The 20306-nt window shown below is 38.7% G+C and overlaps 1 protein-coding gene across 1 annotated transcript in view; it reads right to left on the bottom strand.

Moving 5' to 3' along the window:
• The window catches only part of PIP5K1B (phosphatidylinositol-4-phosphate 5-kinase type 1 beta), a 102477-nt gene that overhangs the window by 27112 nt on the left and 55059 nt on the right, over positions 1-20306 (bottom strand). The window contains exons 5-7 of the mRNA XM_049795746.1: positions 16517-16634; positions 11205-11357; positions 9151-9450 (exon numbers count right to left, since the gene is read on the bottom strand). Of these exons, the coding sequence (XP_049651703.1) occupies positions 9151-9450; positions 11205-11357; positions 16517-16634 (571 nt within the window). The remainder of the gene's footprint in view (positions 1-9150; positions 9451-11204; positions 11358-16516; positions 16635-20306) is intronic.

Here is a 20306-nt window from a genome sequence, read left to right as displayed (position 1 = left end):
GGAAAATACTACTCAAAAAAATATAATTTCACAAGCTTATGAAATGTAAAACCTGAAAGGATAACCATGCAAGTGAGCATTTCCTTTCCTACAAGCATTTTGGAAAAGGGACATAGGCACTAATGTAACAGAAAGAAGACTGATTTTACACTGAATCAGTAATTACTCTCCATCATAAGGAGATATATAAAAATCCCACAAAATAAAAGACTATCTTGCAAAATAAGCATTTCTTAGAAACAAGTGTGTAAATGCCAAATGACTAGTGATGGGCCTGGTTTAGAAACAATCTATCTCAAGAAAATAAATCATCAACTCCCCTAAAGTGTATGTGGAGTCACTTCCTGTTTCAACAGACTTCTTGAAACATATTGTTAGCTAACACTCCTAAAAATTACAATCTAGTTTCTGATTTTCAAAGTAGAAGTAAAGAGAAATCTGGATTTTCAATTGATGAAACAGGAGAGATAATATATAGATACAAGAGATCTGCGGTATCATTCCATGTCCATTTTCCTCAAACTACCATTTCTGACAAAGAGGCCGTTCATTAGCACATTCTCACCTCCATGCCATGCTATGCCATCTATTATTTCTTCTCTATGCTGCAGTTCAATACTCCTGCAAGTTATGACAATACTACTGTTTGTAAGGACATGCTGTAGAATGGGTCACTGAAATTATTTGGGTTAAAGAGTAATCTGTGTAGACCCTTTGAGGTAGAAAAAAGACAAGAAAACCAACAGCCCCACCCCTGCTACTAAGGGTTTTGAAAAATCCAGTGAATAAATTTGATCATACAAGATCTCCGTCACAGTTGCCTCAGATACACATTCATGGCATAAAGCTTGAGAATTTTGCAGCAACTGTCTAAAACAGCAGTGATGAAAATAATACCCAGACCTGAAACTTATAAGACCCTCTATGTCTTCAACTTTGAACTGTCTTGTCTCTACAGACTTCTTTGTTAGCCACTTTTAAACTGATTTCCTTAGAAAAGCCTGTAGTGTTCTTTGTTAATTTAATAAAGGAAAAATGCAGACTCTAAAAAGCCATTCAATTCTCACTAGGAAAAACATCTTGAAATTATATTGTTGTTCTTAAAAACTGCATGACCACAATTGGATTGTCATTGCTTCCATAACAGATATTTTGCAACACAGGTATCAATATATTAATTATTGTTCTAATGTTAACTTACAAATGAAAAATGGGTAACCAAATACTTTTGTTTAGAACATTCCTCAAGATTTGCATGAAATTCTTATAAATGTAGAGCACTCCTAACTAACTATGCCTTTTGCTTTTCCAGCAACCAGATCATTTCTAACCATTGCTACTACATGTCTGAAAAAGGAAAAAAACAAAACAGAAACTGTAACAGTATTGCATCAAACTAAATAAAAATAATGCTGGTAAAGTGCAGCTTTGGAATAAATGGGCTGACCAATATGACGCCCATTTACAAGAAGGGTCGGAGGGAGGATACGGGGAACTACAGGCCTGTCAGCTTTACTTGACCTCGGTACCAGGGAAGATTATGGAACAGTTTGTCTTGAGAGCGCTCCCATGGCATGTGCAGGACAAACAGGAGATCAGGCCCAGTCAGCATGGGTTTACGAGAGGCAGGTCCTGCTTGACCAACCTGATCTCCCTTCTATGACCAGGTGACCCACCTAGTGGATGAGGGAAAAGCTGTGGGTGTTATCTACCTCGACTTCAGCAAGGCCTTTGACACTGTCTCTCATGGCATACTCCTTGAGAAGCTGGCGTCTCATGATTTAGACAAGTGTACTCTTCGCTGGGTGAAAAACTGGCTGGATGGACGAGCCCAAAGAGTTGTGGTGAATGGAGTTAAATCCAGTTGGCTGCGGGTCACAAGTGGTGTTCCTCAGGGCTTGGTGTTGGGCCCTGTTCTGTATAATACCTTTATCAATGATCTGGATGAGGGAATTGAGCGCACTCTCAGCAAGTTTGCAGACAACACCAACTTGGGAGGCAGGGTCGATCTGCTTGAGGGTAGGGAGGCCCTACAAAGAGATCTGGACAGGCTGGATCGATGGGCTGAGGCCAGTCGTCTGAAGTTCAACAAGGCCAAGTGCCGGGTCCTGCACTTTGGTCACAGCAACCCCATGAAGTGCTACAGGGTTGGGGAAGAGTGGCTGGAAAGCTGACCAGCAGAAAAAGACCTGTGAGGGTTGGTCAACAGCTGGCTGAATATGAGCCATCAGTGTGCCCAGGTGGCCAAAAAGGCCAATAGCACCCTGGGTTGTATCAGAAACAGCGTGGCCAGCAGGAGCAGGGAGGTGATTGTCCCCCCGTATTCGGCACTGGTGAGGTTGCACCTTGAGTACTGTGTTCAGTTTTGGGCCCCTCTCTACAGGAAAGACATTGAGGTGCTGGAGCGTGTCCAGAGAAGGGCAATCAAATTGGTGAGGGGCCTGGAGAATAAGTCTTATGAGGATCGGCTGAGGGAACTGGGGGTCTGGAGAAAAGGAGGCTGAGGGGAGACCTTATCGCTCCCTACAACTACCTGAAAGGAGGTTGTAGTGAGGTGGGTGTTGGTCTCTTCTATCAGATGGCTGGAGATAGGACGAGAGGAAATGGCCTCAAGTTGCAGCAAGGGAAGTTTAGATTGGATATTAGGAAAAATTTCTTTACTGTAAGGGTTGTCAGACATTGGAACAGGCTGCCCAGGGAAGTGGTTGAGTCACCATCCCTGGAGCTATTCAAAAAGTATGTAGACAAGGCACTTCAGAACATGGTTTAGTGGGCATGGTTGATGGTTGGACTCGATGATCTTGAAAGTCTTTTCCAAACTAAATGATTCTATGATTCTATGATAATTTCCATTTAAAATTATCAAAAGGGAAATCTTGTAATACGAAAAGTTGAATTCTGCTGTTTGGTTTCTAATTCTACTGAATAGTCTTAACAGCAATGCATTTTGTGCTTCATGTCTTGAAAAATTTTAAGCAATAAGAAAGAAAAAGCTCCCTGTGACTTGAATTCCCACTCTAACCACCAGACAAAAAATGGTGTTCACAAACTTTAATCCTCCAGATAGTGTGGAGATATTAGCTGAATAATTCTGATAATATTCCTATGAGGCATCTAACCATTCTCCTAATTTTCTAATGCAAAAATACACTATAAAGATTAAGCAATCTGCAACAGACGGAAGAACATTGAGTCAACCTTCATCCAGCAGGAAAGGTTTTGGTTTCCTCATCTGCAGTAAGACACGCTTTAAGGAAAACGGTGAAGAAGAAAACAGTAAAGATGACTTGAATCTCACTTCTTATTAACAGCTGTATTTACAGAGAGAAGAAACTTATTTTTCCACCTTCATGAATTTGGAAGAGATATCCCCAGCAAGAAATCACAAAACATGCATACTTTGCCTACTTGTAGGTCATTAGCACTTCAGCTGACAGCTCAGAAAATACTCTTCGTATTGAGACAGAAAATCTACTTACTGCAAAACAAAATTTCCTGGTTTTAAAGCAAGTTGCCTTGTCTGTTTGTGTAAAACATTTGTTAATGTAGTTTTAAATGTGACAGAAGTCACAGGATCCCTAAGGTCACCAAGTTAACTGAGAAGAACTAGTTCTGAGTTTATAGGCCAACTCTTAAATATGCTTCATTAAGAAAAAAGTCAAACTTAAGTAACAAATGAAGATCACTAGTGCTCTTATGAACTCTGGCTCACTTTTCCCCCACTTTTTTAAATAGGTGTGGAATAAATCTTAACTTCAGTTTTTAGAATATCATGTCTTTGCAATTTTGCTGGGGAATTTTATCCCAAATTTTCATATAAATAAATACTGCTTGATTTGCATAGGTAGTTATTTCATCTCTGATATTTATATACATGAAATAGTGTTACACAAGTGGAGGAAGAAATACTGGGAATTGACCACTGACTGACAAAAATAGGTTATCTGAGTACATACAGGTAGACATCTTGCTAAGTAGACATTAGCAGCAAAGTAAAGAGCAAGAGGAAAAATATGTGGAAAATTTTTTTCCATTGCCCAGTTACTAGAGCTAACCGCATTAATATGCACTCCTCCTTTTAGCCTTTTAAAATTTTCTTTTCTCTTGGATTCAGCAGCAGATGGAAAGGGAAAAAGACAACCAGGCTATTTTTAATAGAATATCCCAAATTCCTGCATATGACTACTTGACATTCAAGAACATACTGTATCTGTGTGAGTGTGTGAAGCATAGATTTACAGATACAGAATCCTGTGATTATCTATTCTCCTGAAATTCATGTTTCTTATTTAAAGTTATATTAACACAGTTTGTTAGGTAACTAGATGAAGAACAGTTTGTAGAATAATATCTCTGTATAACCATGACACTGTCAGTTTTAAAAGGGACTTCCTTCTTTTTTTCTTTCAATAGTTACCAGTTCTTCTGTACTTTAAGGGATCACAGGGAAGATATTATGAGTGTTTTCATAATCAAACCACTGGACCATATTCTGATGAGATGTGTTGGTGTACCTTTCCTGCAATAATTTGATGTGCTGGTGTACCTTTTCTGCAGTAATTTTTGACATGTATCTCTATAAAACTCTATCTTAATTTTTAATGTGGGATGATCAAAAGACAAACTTTGTAACTTGTGTATTTGGACTGTGAATTCCTTGTATCAGAGAACAGGTTTCTTCCCTGTGCTTTCTGCCCAGAACAGAGGTAATTTGTATTTATTCAACTGCTTAGGAGTTCCAGTAAAGGTCGAATAAGTAATAATGGATGCCTAGCTTTACTTCGATTCGATATAAACTATGAAAAATAGAATACTACTATTAATTCTCTTTTAGCCTTTCTCATACGCAGTTGTGCTAATGTTACTTGTACTAACATACCACTTAATGCCATATCTTATCCTTTGCCCCACAAAAGTATTCCTCCACACAGAAACAATTTCTGCAGGATTAGGTCTTTATAGTGAAACACAACAGCAGCTAAGTTTGATGTGGAGCTTAATTTTCTGTACCTTTAAGTAAAAAAAAAAAAAAAAAGAAATCCCCAAATGCACTTTAAACTATTTAATGTCTTTATTGACTTTGTTTTTATTTAGTACTTGCTTATGTGCCATAAAGCCTTTAATTCTTAGTCTCATTCATGAGCAGAACAGTTTCTGTTATTATTTGTAAGACCAATTTTATTTAAAATTTGGAGAACCTGCTCTATTCTTGAAGAATTCATAATTTTATATAATGATCAGAGTAGCTAACAACATGATTACTAAAAATAAATCTCAGCTATTGAAACAACCGTCCTATACTCTCAGTATTTACCATTACACAAAATACAGGCACATTTGCTTTACAAATTAAAGCACTCTGAAGCGCATAAGGCTTCAAAGCAAAGATTTTTAGGAAAGCTATTAAGGCAAGTGAAGTTATTTATCTTTAGTACCGTTTGCTTGTAGTGTGTCCCCTGTCTCCCCACTGCCACCCACTCCAGGAACCATGATAATGCTTGCTGGCAAGGATAGGATAGCTATACTAAGTCTCACCAATAGTCTGGAATTTGAAAGCTAGTTCAAATTTTCAGTTGTGTGCATTGTATGATAAACTCAGGAATATTACATCTTTAGGAACACCGTAATGTTACATTCCTTGGTTTAGCTAAGGTGCAAAAAGTGCAAAATGGCCCGTGAGCAGAGCTTTCAGACCCTGTCACCTTGAGTGTGAACATAACAAGCAGGGGACGCAGAAGCTGAACAGTGCTATCAATCTGCACCTGTACCAAAGTAGACAACCTGGAGTGGCTATTGGAGGCACCAGCCCATGACGGATCACCACAAGCCACTCAGCTCCATCCTCTAACCAGGTAGATCATGCATTTCTTCATCAGAGCTGCAGGAAGGTGTGACAGACAAGAACTGATACTCCAGCAGTGGTCTACCACTACCATACCCGCTACTACATTCCTCTGGGGAGGGAGCTCTGTGTCAGCTGAGGAGATGTATCAGGAGGTCAGCTCAGCTACGCAAAGAAGCCACAGCATGGCTTGAATGTGAAAAGGCAGCATACAGGATGGGGGAGGACAGACAGGCAGGCTACAAAGGAGGGATTGAGAAACACTGCCTGGGCACGCAGGGACGGCAATTATTGCCAAAGAAGCCAAAGCTCAGATAGAGTTGAGACTTCCAAGGGATGTCAAAGGGCACAAAGAAGAGCTTCTACTGCTATGTTAGTGCTAAAAGGCTGACCAATGAAAACATGGGCCCATTGCTGAATGGGGTAGGTGATACAGTGACAGCAGACACAGATCACAGCAGTTCCCCACCACTGCCTTTGTCATCACCAGCAAGTTCTACCAGGCCTCTGCACTTAGTGACGGAGCTTAACAAGGAGAGGGGCTACCAGCCAGGGATGTTTATATTAAAGAAGCAGGGAAAAAAAACAAATTGCTTACTGATTCTGATTGCAAATAAGAACAGTGAGAATATAATCCAAATCTGAGCCACACAGAAGATAATTTCATAGTCCAGAAACATTGACAAGATCAAAAATTTTCTTTAATGAATTTTTAATTCCAGTGCCTACACTAACTTTCTCACTTTGGAGTAAAAGCAAAAAGAGATGACAAGTTTTGAAGCCCTAAAAATCTAGGTCAGTTATCACTCATGCTAAGTAACTATCCAAATACCATATGGGCAGAAAAAAGCAGTGGCAAAACTGATGTCCTTTTCCTGAAATGGATGCAGTTATCTTTATTCTTTCTAAAGGCAGTAGTACAAGGCAAGCAGTCAGATCCAACCTCATTTGCTGAGCAAATTCAGCTGTGTGAAAGATAACAGTGACTGCTCCCTTTGTTTTACAACAGAGAGTAAGACTTATTTGAATAGAAAAAAAAGCCAGTTAATTTTTTTATATACATATAACATTCAGTGTGTATATATACCTACAGACACACACAGACACATACTATACTGTAGTGTGTATATATATGTATTTATGTATACACACTGACTATTTAAAGATAATTTTCTTCTTTTCCTTTAATAATATTAAGATTTAGCTGGGCCTTTAAAAACTCCAGACTAACTTTAGAGCTGTTAATCTAAGAGCATACACTGAAAAAAACTGTTTAGTTCAGCACTCAAATGACACGTAGCAAGAATTTACTCATACTTTCAAAGAACCAGTAAGAGTCCCATTTATATGTAACAATTAAATGATTGATTCTTGGTTTTACTTTTCAGTCCAGTTCCCTCTTTCAGATTCCGTTCATTATTTTCTATACAATAGACCCCCCCCAGGCTTTGACCCCAGGCTTTGACTGGGTAACCTTTGACAAGTGGGGGGATGCACAAAAGGGCATCCAGAACCCCAGATGTGACATACTGATGCATTCTGCATTATCACACAAATGGCAGGAGCTCAGGAAACACTCACTGCAAGAAGCTACAGAAAGAACAATGTGTGGTGTTAGATAAATGTCTCACACTGAATATGCAGCTGAACATTAGGTCACCCAGCTTTACGAACCAAGCACACAAGGCATTGCAGGCTTCTGTAATAATTAAACAAAAAGTACTATTCATGTGCAAAAACAATGCTTTCCGTCTTGCACCACAGGTGGCAGCGAACAACAAACCCTGATGTTCAGGATGCCTCTTCTATGTGATAAGTTCAGTCTACCCATTCTGCTTTCTTATTATGAAACTCTTAGGATTCCCCTCAGACAAAGCCAATCTTTTTTTTCCACAACACCTGTGAATCTTGTGAAGCTCTGAGAGACCTGGATAACTCCCTTTTCCTACTTTACATTTTCTTACCTTTGCTACAGAAAAAAATCCATTTTACAACAATTCTCCTGTCCATAAGAGGCACTGATTCCATTCACCAAGGTCCTCTTAAAGGACAACGGCTGATATGCCTCTCCTGCCTTGAAAATGTTATGTGGAGAGTAAGCACTACCTTTCAGCTGAGGAATAAATTACTTTGCTCCAGAAATAAGATTGCTGCCACTAGACTGCCTCCCCCATTCAGTTTCCTAGTTCTTGTCAACTTACAAAGAAGCAGACTTACCAGAGCAGTACTGAGCTTGCAGCTATACATATAGTTTATCATATGTAACAATAGTACCACAGGGCTAATTGCTCCTCAGAAAAAAAATATAATTAAAATCTCCAAATTAATGGAAAGCAAGAACAAGAATTAAAATCTCTACTGGACTACTTTCCTGTATTAATCTGTATTTCCACAGATGGATCAGTGTAATCCTGGATGTACAGACAAATAGGGGGACAGCCCTGCAGAAAGGGATCTGGGGGTTGTGTTGGATGGTAAGCTCAATGAGTCAGCAATGTGCCCTGGTGGCCAAAATGGCCAACTGTATCCTGGGGTGCATTAAGCACAGTATAGCCAACAGATTGTCCCACTATACTCAGCACTGGTGCAGCCTCACCTCCAGTACTGTGTGCAGTTACGGGTTCCACAATACAAGAAGGATATAAAAGTATTAGAATGTGTCCAAAGGAGGGCAACAAAGATGGTGAAAGGGCCAGACGGCATGACTTGTGAGGCGTGCATGAGGATATTAGGTGTGTTCAGCTTAGAAAAGAGGAGACTGAGTGGTCACCTCATTGCTGTCTACAACTTCCTCATGAGAGGGGCAGCAAGGGTGGTGCTGATGTCTGGTGTCTGGTGAAAGGATGCAAGGGAACGGCTTAAAGCTGCATCAGGGAAGTTCAGAGTGGATATTAGCAAAAAGTTCTTCAGTGAGAGGGTTGTTAAGCACTGGAACAAGTTACCCAGGGAAGCAGTCATGGCCCCAAGCCTGCTGGTGTTCAAGAAGTATTTGGACAACACTGAGATTTATGGTTTAACTTTTAGACTGCCCTCTGTGGAGTCAGGAGTTGGACTTGATGACTGTTGTAGATCCCTTCCAACTCAGGATATGCCATTCTATCATTCTATGATCTCAGATCCCAACAGCTTAATGAAAATACAGGCTTCATCAGTGGTTTGACACCCATAGTTTTTTCCTAATTAAACTGCATGGAAAAAGAATGGAGGTTAAACAGCTCAAAGACCCAGGTCCCACTCTCTGTTTTGCTGAGGTAAAACTAGAACATACGTGAACACGTAAGTTTAAATAGTTAATAATCTTTACTCACTCGACAATCCCGCTGTAGTGTTTTCATTAGCGCGCTGTGTGTTTCAGAATCAAAATACAACCCTTCATGCATGTCTTGCAAGAAATCCAAGTCTTTGAATGTAGGGCTGGACTTCTCCCTCTCTTTTCTTGATGCTCTTCGTTTGTACGTGGAGCCTTTCAAGTCATATGTGAAATGCATTTTCAAGGCTCGTGGCAAAACATTGTTCATTACAACAATTCTAATATTAATTCCTCCTGACTGAACGCAGTACAGCCCATAAAATTTGGGTAGAAGAGTCCTTGGATTCTGGTTCAGATTCTAAAACAAAAGAGATATTGTTAAATATTTCTATTTTCAATAAACTTCCATGCTTAAGGAAGTTTTTTTTAATGTCAAAGGACATTAACAAACATCAAGAAAACTGTTCTTGTTTTCCTACCGAGTATAGTTTGTTTGACCAGTTGATTTTCTTTGTGGGTCTGTATTTCAGAAAGCTAGCATAAACACCATCTTTCTGCCAGGAACTCATATAGGCCAAGAGAAGAGCAGTAACTGCATTTATGCCAGGTTTCTCTTTCTCACACCCCATGAAAGAGCAGACTAGGCCAAACCTAAAAGCATCCTGAAGATTTAATTTATTTATTCTGACCTGAACAACCTTTGCATTCCACCTGCTGGAAGGAGTTTGGGTCAACTGTAGTTCTCATTACCTTGACTTGGATTCTGAAAAACAGAACCCCTTTCTCCATGAGGCTTTTCACATTGAGGGTTAGTGCCAAATGACCAAGTTGTCTCCACAGGAGTGTTAGGTCATAACAGAACCACAACTGACTATCAGAACAGAAAAGTGTGAAATAATCCAAATTCCACAACAGGCAAAAAATTAACTAGGAGAGGATAAGAGAGGTGAGAGCAAAAATCCTCCTTCTAAATACAACTACATTCCATTTTTGGCACAAAAAAGCAAAAAGAGGAAAAACTACTTCAAGTCTTACATGATTACTAAGTCACAACATAAAACTATGGGAAGAAAGTACTTTCAGAGGAAATAATCACAGTGATTAAAGTTTTACACTTTGGAAAAGTTCTCAGAAACAAAGCAAAGTGTCCTTGTATTTTATACATTGTATATTTGTATATTGTATATTTGTATATTGTAATAAATCAAACTTGTGCTGAGCTGATGATTATGATTAGAAACAACAAAAAAAGTACCTGCCACCATTGCTCTTTTTCATGCTGTAAGTGCATAATTTTTTTTAAACAAACAGTGAATCCATGTTACTTTAGTGTAATAATCACAATATTCCCCATTTTTAGTACAAGAAAGAGGGTAACTTTTCAAGTGTTTACTTAAGAAAGCAAAGAAAGTCAGTCACAAGTCTAATACTCTGAATTCCCGCATACCACCCAGAGGAATCTCTGTTCACATGTACGAGTGGCTTTTGTTTAAAAAACAAAAGGAGAATTAAGTTCTACTTATTTTGGATCAATGGTTTCCCTTTCTGATGACTGACACACATAAAACAATACAATTGACTTAGCATTAGGTCTCAAAAAGATCAATTTAAAAATAAAGTTTTGAACAAATTATATGGATAAAAATATTTTTTACATTATTGTTTTAATACATGAGAAATGGAAATTAGAAGTAGTCCAGAAACAAAAGTGAAACTGACCGGTCTAGTTTCTTTGTCCACTCTGAGTGAAATGCAGAGGGTAGACAAACACAAAATGGAGAAAAAAAGTTGAATTAGAAATTTAGAAACCTTTTTTTGTTATTAGCTTATTAGAAGCAAAGTTTGGTATCAAATCAGATTATGACATTCAGCTTCATCTTGAATGCTAAAAGAACAGCAATTATTATCTTAAACATATTCTTGATTTATATCTATTCTTTCTGATGGGTGTGTGGGGTACAAAGTTGAAAGACAGGTAAAAAATGTCAAAATATTATGAAAAATACAGATAAAGCCAATGAAAGATTAAAAGACAACAAATGAAACTGAATTGTCAGAAGTGTGACACGAAACAGGAAAAATACAGGTAAAATACAGTCTTCAATTACTTACCATATAATAACCTGGCAAGAGCTTCTGAAGAAACTCAGCCTCTTTGTGTTGAACTGTTTTGATGATGAACTCGTCATCACTAGTTACAAAAAATAAGGACCCACTGGCACCTGGGTTGGATAATTCAATTAAAGGCTCACTGCAGATTGAGTACTGGAAGAGACAAAAATGGTTTTTCACTGCCAATGCATGAGTTACTCAAACAGAAGTTTAATACAAAGAACTGCAGGTTCAAATAGGCACAGGAGAATCATGGAGCTTATTCTTTGGTCTTCAACTGCAGCAACTCTACTATGTACAGCAGGCTGGGTCACAGTGATTTGGCTGAGATTTGGCAGGGCAGTTGTTATACTCCACTTTGACCAGAACACGCTGCACAACCGTGGAAGAGCAGTTGGGAGCCGAGCATATGGTCCCTCTTCATGTCCTGCTGCAGCAGCTGAACTTTCCCTGGCATGAAGCGAGTGGTTGTGGTGGAGAGAGTCCATTCCCACACTGCCAGCATTGCAAATTCTTGAGTCAGAAGCCTTAAGATGGCATTTTTACTGCAACTGTTTGCTTTGCACCACGATTTGGCAAACACAGTGGAAGCAGATGCTTCTCACTATAGACAAATAGGCAAGTCCTCTTCTGTGAAACTGGGATTGAAATCATTAGAATAATAATCTTGGTATAGCTGCTAATGTAGTTTTCTGACTAAAAACTGTTTGAAACAGAAAAACTAAATACCAGTAAGTAGGAAAAACTGGGGTTTGGAGCAGCATTACTTTGGGTGCTTAGACAGGCTTTCTCTTCCACAGGGAAAGAGTAATAATTACAATCACTTTAAGGAGGAAAAAGACACCAGGAGTATTCCTTAGCAGTAGAATCAGATCTTGCACAAAGGCTAATGTACATTTATTAAATCTCCATGAATTCACACTTCATGCTTCATTCAAACTAAATGGAGAGGAGACTTTAAGCTCAAAAAAATAGAAATATCGGTTTATATTAAACTTGAGAGCTTGTTTAAAATATCATTAAACTTTTATTCAGACACTCTTTTCCTTTGTTATATATCATCAATTTTACACACTTAGGGATTTAGTGTACAGCCCAATATTTTAAGGTTTCAGTCTTTGAAAGAAATAAAATTACACAGGACTTGAATTGTAAGTAGTTTAAGCACCATGGAATTGTTCTTAGCAGTGCAGTATGTCTTCTGGTCTTCTCAGAACAGAAGGAATAACTGTTTCAGTAACAAATATCTGGTTTATTGGGTCATTGCCTGAGATGAGTTGAGCAATTCCACAAGAAAAAACAGTTTTGTTTGTTGAAAACAGCTTTCATTAAATTCAACTGGAGTCTTGCCATTGATTTCAGTGGGTGGTGATAGCAAAGAAAGGTGATACAAGAAAATCTAATAAATATGTTCTTTTGTGAGCACTTGAACTACAGAAGCACGCTTCCTATGGACTCAAACCAGTGCCTTAATGTGTCTTCTTATCCTGGCTCCAGCTGAAGCTTTTCCCATGCTTGCAATTTTTAAGAGACTTTTGCTATAAAAATGTTTCCTGTTTGTCTCCCTGCTTCTCCAGTTCAGTCAGTTCCAGTTAATGCAACAGAACTTTCTTATTAATCCTATAGTTGCAATTATCTACAGATAGAACAGCAATACTGGTCTATAACACTACAGACCTTCAGAGCAAATAAGCAGTTATATTGCAACACCTGTTTCTTCTTGCCAAAATATATGAAGCTTCATGAGTAATTGCCATTGTTGTAAGCATTTGATACCAGTTATCTTAAACATTAAAGCTCAATAAAACAGTATAGCATAAGCACAAGTTATTAATCTGCCCTATGTATTGGTCATTTTACAGTTGAGTTCATTCCTGTAAAATAAAAGTTTACCCACCAAGTGCTGCTATACAAAGAGCCCAGATAATTTTGACTGGACAATTAACGAAAGCCAAATCAAAACTGAAAAGCAAAACAATCCCCAAGCCCCTGACAATTAAGTACTTTATGATCAGGAAGTTTCCCTGCAAAATGCCAGTACTCCATGAGCTTTCCAGTGACAATTTAATTCTAACACATGTTCAAAAGTATTTACCCTCATTATCCAGTCTGACTCCTACAGTGCGGTACTGCTCAACCTCCTTTGAAAGCGTGAAACTGTAAATCTTTGGGCTTTGTCATTGCAAATTAACAGTGTAAACTCACATGTGCTTGTTGTAATTTTTCCTCCTTTTACTTCACTTCCCATTCAGCCACAGTTGGACCGTCACTTGGCATATAGTTACAGTAAAGTGTTTTAGATACTGAATTGCAATTATGGTCACTACATGACAGATCCAGATTTCACAGAAACAAGAGGGACTGTTCAGCCAGAACCCTGACACCTGCTATTGGGACCAAACTCTTAACTGATTTGGTCATAACCAATTGGAAAAAGGGTCCTGAACTAAAAATAGTTTTGTTTCATGATCATAGTACCCCTCTGATCACATCTGCATCTAGACTGTAAGGGACTGCAACCTGCTTTGATTTCAAAGTGATGCCCATTTAGAATCAGAAACAACAGAAATGGATTCTAACATGCTTGCAGAGCAAATATAACCTTAACAGAGGCATGCATCAGTTACAACAGACACTGAAATTTCAACTGTATTTTACAAAATTACCTGTTTGTTGAAGGAAATCTGCTGTTGCATTTTCAAGAAAAGAAGGTGCACTCAATCTTGAAACTAGCTTTTCTAGTCGCCCCTTTTCCTTGGAAACATATCACTAGTGTCTTTTGCCATGCCAAGAGGAAAAAGAATCTGCAAAAACTTGCCTTTACTGGGAAATTCCCTCAGGGATTAGTCATTTTGTAGCTAAACTGAGCATCACAAATCTCTTATCAACAGCAAGCAGTCTTTCTATAAGCTTCAATTTATGCTACTGCAAATGCTTCCTTAGATGGAACAGAAGTTGCAGGTGACAATAGCTTTACTCTAGGAAGTACAGTCTTTTCAGCAGCTGGCAACGCAGCTGACATGTTTCGTCTTTTGCCAAGTCCATAAAAGGAGATAGATAAAAAACATACATAATGACACTCCTGTCCTGCATGACATCAGCATCTCTAAATTGGAGAGAAAAGGATTTGGCAGATGGACCACTTAGTGCATAAGGAATTGGCTGGATGGTTGTACTCAGAGAGCTACAGTCAATGGCTTGATGACCAAGTAGAGAACAGTGACAAGAGGCGTTCCTCATGGGTCAGTATTGGGACCGGCGCTGTTTAACATCTTTGTCAGTGACAAAGTTTGGATTGAGTGCAGCCTCAGCAAGTTTGCCAACGACACCAAGCTCTGTGGTGCAGTCGACATGCTGGAGGGAAGGGATGCCATCCAGAGGGACTTTTGACAGGCTTGAGAGGTGGGCCCGTGCGAACCTCATGAAGTTCAACAAGGCCAAGTGCAAGGTCCTGCAGATGGGTTGGGGCAATCCCAAGCACAAATACAGGCTGGGCAGAGAATGGATTGAGAGCAGCCCTGAGGAGAAGGACTTGAGGGTGTTGGTTGACAAGAAGCTAGGGATGACCTGGCAATGTGGCCCAGAAAGCCAGCTGTATCCTGGGCTGCATCAAAAGAAGCATGACTCCGGCAGGTCAAGGGAGGTGATTTTCCCCCTCTACTCTTCTCTTGTGAGACCCCACCTGGAGTACTGTGTCCAGCTCTGGGGCCCCCAATGTATCTGTTGGAGCGAGTCCAAAGGAGGGCCACGAAGATGATCAGAGGGCTGGAGCAACTTTCCTATGAAGATGGTCTGAGAGAGTTGGGGCTGTTCAGCCAGGAGAAGAGAAGGGGGGCTTAAAATACCTAAAGGGCCTAAGGGAAAAATGGGGAGGAACTCTTTAACAGGGACTGTAGCGACAGGACGAGGGGTAATGGCTTTAAACTGAAAGAGGGTAGTTTTATATTAGATATTAGGAAGAAATTCTTTACTGTGAGGGTGGTGAGGCACTGGAACAGGTTGCCCAGAGAGGTTGTGGATGCCCCATCCCTGGAAGTGTTCAAGGCCAGGTTGGATGGGGCTTTGAGCAACCTGGTTGAGTGGAAGGTGTCCCTGCCCATGGCAGGAGGGTTGGAACTAGATGATCTTTAAGGTCCCTTCCAACCCAAACTATTCTGTGATTCTGTGATTTATAAAACTCCAACCCAACTGCACTTCTCTGCTACTAACATCTATAATTCAAAGGAATTATCTGTTTTTATACATAATTATTGTCATGAGGGCTAGTAATACAAAATCCATACATAGTACTAAAGAAATAAAATCAGACTTCCACATTCAACCTAAATAAAAGCAAAACCAGCTAAGTTTTGCTTTTAGGGTCATTGTTCAAGAAGGAAAAAAACACCTTATAAGACACTTGAACAAAGCAGAAGTCAGTGAAGTAATATATTAAGTAATGTTTCAGCACCATTTAATCAATTTTTCTTTTTTACTTATTCAAGCTCTTTCAAATTCTTTTGGTTTGAAAGAAACAGTTATCAATAATGGAACAAAAAGATCTAAAAACTCATTCAAAGAAGTTACCAATAAAACTCTGACATATAAAATTGCTAATTTGTACTGAGACTCTGATTTGTTGGTCGGACCAGCAGGAGACAAACTGCACATGAGGCAAACATCTAGAAAACAATCCAGCCCTTTGCCTTACACTGCCCTTCTGAAAGGAGAACTACAAGAGAAGTAAAATAGTGGATCCTCATCTGTGGCAGTGCACAAAGTAGTTCTGCCAAGTAAAGCCTGCTTCTATTATGGCAGCAAATGCATCACTTTCTTCTCACATAAACAGTTGAATACTGAGAAGGAATAAGTCTTCCAACTATAACATACAGAGAACAAAGGAGATACTCTAAAATGCTTCTTTTTTAGCCCACCACCCACTTTTCTCAAGGCTAGATGGGAACATTTGCAGACAAACACTTACTTAAGGAAGTGAATAAATAATGCAAATAACACAGGAGCACTTTATTAGAACTGAACTCGTAGAAGTCACACAAGTACTGATTATAACTTCTGTAGAAACAATGACCTGAATGAGCAGTAATACTCAAGTTACTCTAGTCAATTAACAAGGCAGGTTTTTATAGGAGTCATCACAAAGATAAAGAATTAAAATTTTTTGTAAAACATTAAAAATATTCACTAGTTATAAACCACTCCACACACAAAATTTCCTACCCATTTGGGTACCATTAAAGCATCCTCTTCTGTCACTATGAAACTAGTATACATTATAACAATTTGTACTTCAAAGGAAAACTGCAAGCTCTTACCAGATAATCATCAGGCTTGATACCAAAAAGTTCTCTGAAATAGCGGAAGGCAAGAGGTGCATACGTCTTAAATCTGAAGTCAGGGTAATGATGAGCAGGGGTGAGATTGCTTCCTTCACTGAAAACAAAACCAAAAATAACCCAAATGCAATTATTATTGAGCAATTTTTTGTGACCTCCTCCTTGTAGCTAGTTTTACTGTAAAGCTGTCTAACTCAAGCATTGGCCTTCTGAGACAAGAGTCATAAATGCAGATAAACCTCCCTATCACTATTAATCAGTGTAATTGAAATGTCTGTGAGAGACAGAATATGGCCAGCAAATTCCTTTCTCCCTCCTTAAAGGAAATGACTATTTTCACCACCTATATACATTTGCGTAAAGATGGGTGTAAACTAATGCTACAATTTCCAATATCCTTCCAAGGTAAGCCAGTCTAATAGCTTATTGACACAGGAAGGGTCACCCCCACCTCATGTAAGCTCGTGCAAAAAGTTTGGAAGGCAACGCAGCTAAACAACTTCACACTAGCTTGGTGACCTGAGTTGATTTGCAGGGGAGTCAGATGGATACTAAGGACAGCACAACACAGAGAGCAGAACCGTGTGGCCAGAGCAGTGGGAAAGAAGCAGGACAACATACATTTTTTGGTGCCAGCAAACACTGATTGGCTCAGCCTTATTTATGAAACGGCACCCTCAGCATTCATCTCTTCTGCAGGCTAACTGCACTACGGTATCTCTTTCTTTCTTGCTAGTATAGTCCAGAACTTGGAAGCCCTTCTGGCTTTGCTGACCTTAAAGTGGTTTTCTGTTTGTCTGCCTGTCATGTCATGTGTTTTAGCCCACCTCAATCTAAACCAGCACTAGCTTACATGCTCAGTTGGTTAAACAGGAACACAAGGTACAGATCCTTTGGGGAATTCTGGAAAATGATACACAGTTGTATGCAAGATACAGATTCAAACTAGAAGAGGCACAGACAAAGACTACCAGGGTGACCAGCCTGGAAGACAGTCTTTCCCAAAGGAATAAATAAATAATTACTGCAGCTTCCTTAGCTCTTTTCCATGTTTTATATTTACCATCTCACTGTATTTTTAGGCTGCAGTTGTATGAGTCTTGAGATGAATACTGCATGATTTAAGCTAAAGGAAAAGGTCAGCAGCAAAATTCTGCCAGAACTAAAAAATATATAAAACTGGCTGTGGATTCATTTATGATGGAAACTAAAAGAAGGCTTTTAAGCAGAAGAGTAAAGTTCTATACTGTGATTTCAACAGCTTTAAGACAAAGTTTGGTCAGTCTGAATGGTTGGACTGGTTAGATGAGTACAAAATCCAAGACTTGAAACAGTGGCCAGTGGCCAAAATCAGCTCTTCCAGCACTTCTTTACTCATTTATCCTAACTAAATTATTCAGAAATGCAGCATGTACCTTTATGCTTCACAAGAAGAATATCCAAAGTATATATATATAAAAAAAAGCTAGAATTCACACCGACATGAAAAGGAATAAACTCTAAGCAACATTCCTGCAAAGACTAAATTAAATATCATGATAATATTTAATAGCTTTGATCCTGTATAATTAATGCTTGTCATACAAACTTATCACCTTCCACTAATAACTGATGACAGAAGCCTATCCAACGCCACCTAGCTGCCCCTGCATGCATACCACCAAAACCAACAGAGCCGAACTGCTGCTAATTTAAGTGTGAGTTAGTGAACAAGCTTTCTCAGGCTCTAGAAATGCATATACTTCAGACTCTTGAATAGGAGATGAAAGGAGGGAAAACCAACTTGATTTCTGTCTGGAAATCACAAATGAAAAGATGGTTATGGATGACGAATGATGCATACAAAGACGTCAGAATACTGCTGCTTCTTTGAGTGTTAAACCATACACTTAACAACTAGTGAAGGCTGCCTAGTCCTAATGAACTCATCTGATCACTTTATCGTCTACAGTATCACAACTCCAAGGTGTTAAAATCAAATTCACATAGACGTTATTGTTCTATTAGATAGCAAAAAATGGAAGTCTGTAGGATACTAGGCTGAAGATGGTAGTTTTTCTTTACAGTTATTTGCTAATGCTGGTTCTTCTAAGGTCTTTCAGCTGCTCAGAACACTGCCAGTCTTGTCTGACATTAAGTTTTATATAGTTGGATGCATCTCACTGAATTTTTGTGCAATATGAGGATGCCACAGGGGTAATATATAGCTGCTGGGAACCCGGGGGCATACTTGTAAATGCATTTAATTGTTGTAAGATGCAGACAAGAACAGAACAGAGTGTTCCCTGCTGAAGCACCACATCATTGTCAGGGAAGATTAATCATCTAAACTTTTTTATAAAGTCCTACCTTTCAGTGCATAAATACCTTTATAAATCTGCTTCCTGCAGCCATAAGTCAAAAGCTTCTTTTGTGAAAGCATGGCAATAAACAGATTACATGTCCTTACTATACCAGAACATGTACTCTTGTTGGAACCTCAGCAGGCTGAAATTAAGATAAGGAGGTTTGCTATGATAATACCATGCATAAGTGCATAGGTGCATATGGAGTAAAATGACCAAGACTGGGTCTGCAGGTAGACGGTATGTATAGTAACTGGAGAGTTATTCCAGAATAATTGCAAAACAAAGCAATTATTTTGGAACAGCATCTACACAGAGAGCAATTCCATGTATTTAGAGCACATGAGCTTACTTCATTACAGATATGACAGTCAATTTCACTATGCAGACAAGTGTCCTTATTCTTTGTGAAATCATCTTAGATAATCCCTTTTACATCCTACTATTTCTGTTGAACATATGAATGAATTAGTTTCAGCTTCACTGCCTAATAGAATAGTTTACATGATCCCAACAGTAAGCTCCACTATGATGCAAGCAGCAAGCCTGACACAAAGTTTAAGATTAAGATTTTTTTGTTACCCCTCTGGAAGAAAGTTTGTAAGGTTTTCTTGTTGCTACTTTTAACCGAAGGAGTGTCCTCACTTCCAGTAATTTCCTACAGCAATGGAAAACCTTCAAATTCCTTGTGGCTAAGTATGTCTTTGCTCTTACCTGAAAAGGACAGTTTCCACTGTACAGAATGCTTGATGTAAATACATCTTTACCCTATTTAGACATGAAGATATTCACCATCCACTCCATTAGTTCTTGAGAGAATGTATTTCATAGTTTCTCCCCACATTTTCTTGGCACTTTTTACAAGTGCATTTCACTCTGGCTGGATTAAAGTATGTGCACAAAGCACTACGTATAAAAATTTTTAACCAGGCTAGGGAGTTTCATGGGGATGATTATGTCTTTGAAGTTGAACAAGAAAAATACCCGTGATCTGTTGACAAAAAATTTAATCTGCAAAATGGAGCTTTGGATATAATAGAAGTGTACTCTATAAAAAAAAGAAGGTAATCGTATAATTTTCCTCTCAGACAGTTGAAGGTGCAGGTCTATCAGAAAAAAAAAGAAAACGAAAAATAAAGACTTTTAATACCAGCAGCTTTGATTCTGGCAATCTTGAAAAATTCAAGTCTCTGTATACAAGCTATGACAAACAATATAGGCTTTGGAAAGATTAGGAAGCAATTGTAACTTATGAGGTATTTTAATAACCTTAGCTGTAAGACCACACAAAAGCAAAAGATTGGTAGGTAGAATAAAAAAAAGAGAGATTAAGCTTACTATTCAAGTTTGCTTTAATACTTGAATTTTAGATATTTTATTTTTTTAAATCAAGCACACCTAGAAATGACAGTATCTGCATCTTA

The sequence above is a fragment of the Accipiter gentilis genome, chromosome Z (genome assembly GCF_929443795.1).
Source record: "Accipiter gentilis chromosome Z, bAccGen1.1, whole genome shotgun sequence".
Classification (NCBI taxonomy): domain Eukaryota; kingdom Metazoa; phylum Chordata; class Aves; order Accipitriformes; family Accipitridae; genus Astur; species Astur gentilis.
Note: the sequence above shows the minus strand (reverse complement) of the source record. Positions and strands in the feature narration are given on the sequence as shown.